Here is a 5416-nt window from a genome sequence, read left to right as displayed (position 1 = left end):
CTCTCCCAGTTCTGATGTAGTACTTCTCTAATATAGCCCAAGTTCCAGGCCGGCTATCATGGCACACACCTATAATTGCACCACTTGGGAGGCTGAGGTACAAGGATGGCCATTGAAGATCAGCTCGGGCTACACAGTAAGTTCAAGGCTTGACTAATGTCGAGACCCTGTCTCTAAATAAAATCCTCAATTTCTGGTAAAGAAACAAATTTTCAGGTATGTTCTTATCCTGACCTTACTGCTAATGCTCATCAGTGCAAATCCTTACCTCTTGTGCAGCAATAGCCAGGCTACTGAGAAATCTCCATCTAAAACAAAAAGCTTTACCTCATGTGACAATAATGTAGAGAAACTGGGCCTGGGGATTTAGCTTAGCAGCATAAGCACCTGCCTTGCAAGCAGGCGGTCGTGATTTCGATCCCTAGTGCCGATAAAAAAAATAATAATAATAATGTAGAGAAACTAAGGTTCTTGGATTTTCCTAAGATAAACAGGTTACGTGAGCGAGCCTGTGGCATGTATTTTTTGTCTACAAAAACTAAGCCTCAACCAGGTACAATGGCATGAGTTGTATATACCTACCTATATGCCAGCTACTAAGGAGGCCAGCCTGGGTAACTTAGGAAGACCAGTTCAAAACAAGTTTATTTTTAAAAGGCTGGGAACTGGGCATAGTGGTACATACCTGTAATCCCAACACTTAGGAGGCTGAGGCAAAAGGACCTGCACAAGTTCAAGGCCAGTCGAAACTACATAGCAATCCTGTCTGAAAAACCAAAATAATAAAAGATTGGGGATGTAGCTTAATGGTAGAACTCATGAGCCCCTTCACTCAATCCCCAGTACTGAAGAAAAAACCCCAATAATTTAAGTAATCTCATTCTTGCTTTTGTTCCTAAAACTACGTTTGTTTTGTTTTATTTACCAGGGATCTAACTCACAACCTCATACTTACCAGGCAGGCGTGTACGCCGCTGAGCTAAATCTCTAGCCCCTAAAACTGTAGTCTTGATAGCAGGAAACCTTTGATGGTTAATTTATTTTGGTCCTCCATGAAAAAGCTTCAATTCACACTTTGTAAACTTTGAATTTGGGAGACATTATGTAAATGTGGAGATATGCCCCTCAGATTTTTATTTTCCTTGTTTAAATCACTCCAAGCCAGGATAGGTGGCACACAGCTATAAATCGAGTACTCCAGGATCTCATTTGCATCTAGCCTGGGCAAGTTAGTGATGTAGTGAGACCGGCTCAAAAAAAAAGACCTAGGATGTTCCTCAGTGGTTAAGACCCTGGGTTCAGTGCTCAGTATGGCAAAAAATAAAAACCCCTTTCATCTTTTTTAAAGATGGTCTTGTTATGTAGTTCAGGCTAACTTCAAATTTAAAATGTTCCTTCTGCTTTAGCCTGTCAAGTGCTGAAGTACAGACACATGTTTGTTAGGTTGACATGTTTTGCTGGCAAGGTGAGATGTAAGACTATAGTACCAAAATGGCCATTGCCACAGAAAGCAACTGAGAATTTATCCCCACCAACCTGCTTACATGATGAACTCATAGAACACCTCCTACTCTGTAATTTGAAAAAATTATAGTCCACACATACACATTGCCAACAGATTTATTTTTTAAAGGAATGGATTAAAAGAAAAAACACATGGGGCACAGAAGTATGGAATAGAAAATAAATACAAATGTAGGCTGCTTTGCTAACTGTTTTATAACCACAACAAACTAGTACAGAGAATGCCCTGTACACAACACAAAATAGGTTCAAAGATTGAGGTGTTCCCTTAGCAAGGCTGAAGATTTTCAGTCTCTGTATTTGGAATTTATGCTGCAGTCCTTGGTTTTGGATGGATCACTGGGTGTGTGGCACAGTCCATGCTTTTAACCAGATTTGAACAGAAGAATGGCCACCTGGCCCAAGTAGAAGTAGATGAAGTGTTTGGTTTCGTGTGTCACATAACTACCGAAGTTCCTCCCCACAATGCAGTGCCAAGTGGGGTTGTACTTCTTGTCAAACTCCTGGGAAAGAAGAGAAAACTAGATTTTAGTGCTTAAGTTAGGAGACTTCACTTTCTGGATTAAGCCAGAACACTAACAGGAGGAACAGAGGAACACTGGCATCTGCAAATTCTTTGAATGAAAGAATGTTCTCCAGCTCAAAGTCTCCCACCACACAGTACACTGATGCAAATATATTGGCAGTCTGCTAAGATGAGAACGGGGGCTGAAGAGGGAGGTCAGCCTTCAAAGACATGGTGCTTTGTTAGAATGGTAATTTCACCTTCCTGCTTTCTGTATCTTAATTCACTGATTGTAGATGACATCAAAAGTTGTCGTTTATTATCTTCTGGGTAAGTAGAACCAAACAATCCTCCTACATTTACCATGCACCCAAACACTAAGACAATGTAAAACTTAGTCCATGCCTCATCCTGAAGAATTTAACTGCACTCCTGTAAACATTTCCAAAAGGATAGCTTCAGCTGGGCATAGTGTACATGCTTGTAATCCCAAGCACTCTGGAAGGCTGCAAAAATGTAAGTTCAAACATTGTCAGGGCTAGACCCTGTTTCAAAATAAAAATCAGGCTAGGGCTGGGCTCCATGGTGCATGCCTGTAATCCCAGCACTGGAGAAGCTGAAGCAGGAGAAAGTGAGTTGCAGGTCACAAGTGAGTTCAAGAGCAGCTTGAACTGCACAGCAAAATCCTATCTCAAAAAGACAAAAGAAAAAAAAAAATAAATAAAGCGGCTTGAGGATGTAACACAGTGCAGCAATCCTGAGTTAAATTCCCAATACTGGGGAAGGGAAGGCCTTTAGCATCTAAACAATCAAAATTTAGATTTAGGCTGTAGGTAACAGCTTAATGCTCTGTAAAACAAAAAATTAGATTTAAGAGACAAGACACCTCCCTATACTGTTAAGTAGCAGAATCTGACAGCTAACTGGCCAAATTTTATCCCTAATTTAAACACCCCTTCTGTCCACACCAGTGGTGCTACCCTACTCAAAAGTCAGCAATTTTTAGGAATATCTCTTTCCTCTTTCTGCACCTCAGGGAACACTGGAACTCAAAGATCTGTGCTAGCGGGTCGGGGGTTTAGCTCTGCGGCACAAGGGCCAGCCTGGCTAGCACAAGGTTGAGTTTGATCCCCGGTCCCCAAAAGTCTTCCCTCGTGTACAACTGGCAGGGCTAAAGATTATCTCTCTAAAATTCTTACAATTCCTCGTGGTTAGTCACACAAAATTTGGCTACTCTTAGCTCCAATATTACATAGTGCAAAAACTTTTCCATCTATCAAAGAGTGTTCTTACAAGCTAGATGTACATACTGCTGCGTATGTATAGATTTGTCTCATCTTAAATGTTAACATTCTCCACTGTAACCCTCCCACGCCTTAGGCTGCCAGCTTCGTTTCCTTGAGAAGTTGGCTATTCAGTCAAGCATTCTACAAACTGCTATTTACCAAGCCCCCACCCCATCACCAACCACCACTACCCTTGACTTTCCCTTAACTACAGACCAGCTAGCTCCCCACCCGGAGGCTGGCGAGATTTCCCTCTGCGCCGGCTGGTAACTCCCACGCAGCTCCCCCCTCAGGAACACCCAGATGGATCTTCGTCGCAGGAATCCTACAGGAGGGGAAACTGCGCACAGCTCCCTGATCTTGGAAACCGTTGCTAGGTGGCGCTTTCCCCCGTGGAGCAGTGTAATTAACAAAAAAAAAAAAAAAAAAACTTCGGCCGCCAAGGGTCTGGTGTTCCCCAGAGGAGCGCAAATTTATTCGCGTCCTTTCTGGAAAGGTCTACGCCCCGTGCCGCCCTCGTGTCCCCAGAATCTCTGCTGTGCGCCTCCGAGATGCAGAACTGGGAGAAGGAATTAAGTTGTGGATTGTGCTGTCCTCACCTTCTTGATGTGGGCCGCAATGTCCTTTTCTATGTTATATTTCTCCAGCGCCTGAGTAGCGCACTCCACCGAATCCTGTTGCATCTCCTCTGACATGTCCGCATTTTTGATCACCGCCTTTCGGTCGCACATGGTCACCTAGGGGGCGAGGCCGAGCTATGGGTTAGGGGCTGGAGTGTGAGCCTCGCCTCCAAGACGCAGTCTCCCCACCCCTGGCCCAAGCCACCTTGGACGACGCCCCCACCCCCGCCTCTCAGGAAAACACAGGTCCTGCTGACAGTACAGTGGGAGAATTTCAGTGAACTGGGGCAAAGCCAGATAGGGAAGACCCCCAAGTCTCTCACCGTGGAGCAAGGGCTGGCTGACTGCAACGGTCTCCTACAGAAGGTGCAGGCACCCCTCGGAACGGAAAGGAGATGCGGTAACTATCGAAGCCGTGGCGCATCTAAGTAGCCACACGCCAGCCGCCGCCGCCTAGTGCTTAGGCCCCGCCCAGTGTCCTTAGGCCCCGCCCACGCAGCACGTTCCTATTGGCTTACCTCAGACATAAGGATCTTCCTATTGGTCCACGGACTCAATGGTTCCCTCAGGATTTTTCTCCTGCATTTTGTTGCAGACCACAATGCACTGCTCACGGCGTCGGTTGCCCTGGCAATGGGCTGCTAGAGGTGAGGCCCACAAGCGCAGAAGGTGGAGCCGGTGGTGGGTCACAAGGACCACTCAGCTGTCCAGAGAGGTGCGAGGGAGCTTCTGTCTAAGTTTAGGAAAGTGATTCCAAATCTCTTGAATTGACCCAGAGTGTGTTCTCAAACGGCAGTCTCTAGAAGTTGGGTGTCGACCCTTCCCTGTACGTACCTCCCACCCCAGGTCAGAAGTATTTCCAAGTTTTGACTGAAACTAGTCAATGAAAGATATTTCTGAAACGAAGGCAGCTCCTAGGGCAAGCCACTAGTGCAGTCAGTCGCACTAGAGGTGTCCTGGCCCAGTCTCTCTCTCTTCTCTTTTCTTCTTTTTCCCCTCCCCTCCCCTCGCCTCCCCTTATTCTCTCTCTCTCTCTCTCTCTCTCTCTCTCTCTCTCTCTAAGCTTGAGACAGGGTCTCCCTAGATTGCTCAGACTGGCCTCCAATTCGCGATTTTTCTGTCTCCATTTCCAGAGTAGCTAGCGTTACAGATGCGCCACAGGACACGAGCAGAAATTCATTTTTAAAACTAGGGGCTCCTAGCTGGTCCTCCTCCGAAATATTTGTGCGGGGTGGGCAACCTCAAGATTAAAGGCGAGTTTCAAGAAGGAAGGTTTTTCTTCTGAGTAGAGTTTTATCCCCAAGAATCAGCTCTGTCCGGCAAGACAGAACTTCTTTAAGGGGAAGTGGACGATTTGGAGGAATTTGGGACTGCTGAACCCCAGTTGTGAGTCCAGGGTGGGGCTCTCTTTTCTCAAGTGAGAGTCCTTCCCCTGTGGGAAATTTCTTGATTAGGTGGGGGGAGGGAAGCAAGCTATATTG

General features: G+C 45.8%; 1 protein-coding gene across 1 annotated transcript; it reads right to left on the bottom strand.

The window, feature by feature from the left end:
• Positions 1–1602: 1602 nt before the first annotated feature.
• Dynll1 (dynein light chain LC8-type 1) lies at positions 1603–4443 on the bottom strand. The gene is made up of 3 exons (XM_003478437.5): positions 4259–4443; positions 3915–4052; positions 1603–2027 (listed from the first exon to the last, which is right to left on the bottom strand). The coding sequence occupies exons 2-3, from the start codon at positions 4044–4046 to the stop codon at positions 1890–1892; spliced, it is 270 nt and encodes an 89-aa protein (XP_003478485.1). The 5' UTR covers positions 4047–4052; positions 4259–4443; the 3' UTR covers positions 1603–1889.
• Between the last annotated feature and the right edge of the window lie 973 nt (positions 4444–5416).

This window comes from Cavia porcellus, unplaced genomic scaffold (genome assembly GCF_034190915.1).
Source record: "Cavia porcellus strain 051 isolate PalLab524CR breed Dunkin Hartley unplaced genomic scaffold, mCavPor4.1 scaffold_16, whole genome shotgun sequence".
In the NCBI taxonomy this organism is placed as follows: Eukaryota; Metazoa; Chordata; class Mammalia; order Rodentia; family Caviidae; genus Cavia; species Cavia porcellus.
Note: the sequence above shows the minus strand (reverse complement) of the source record. Positions and strands in the feature narration are given on the sequence as shown.

What these genes read in the sequence shown, in the direction of transcription:
- Dynll1 (XM_003478437.5), bottom strand. Translation starts at nt 4,046, where the DNA reads ATGTGCGACCGAAAGGCGGTGATCAAAAATGCGGACATGTCAGAGGAG. An exon ending in TTGCGGCCCACATCAAGAAG is followed by an intron (nt 2,028 to 3,914) that starts GTGAGGACAGCA and finishes CTTCTTTCCCAG; the next exon opens with GAGTTTGACAAGAAGTACAA.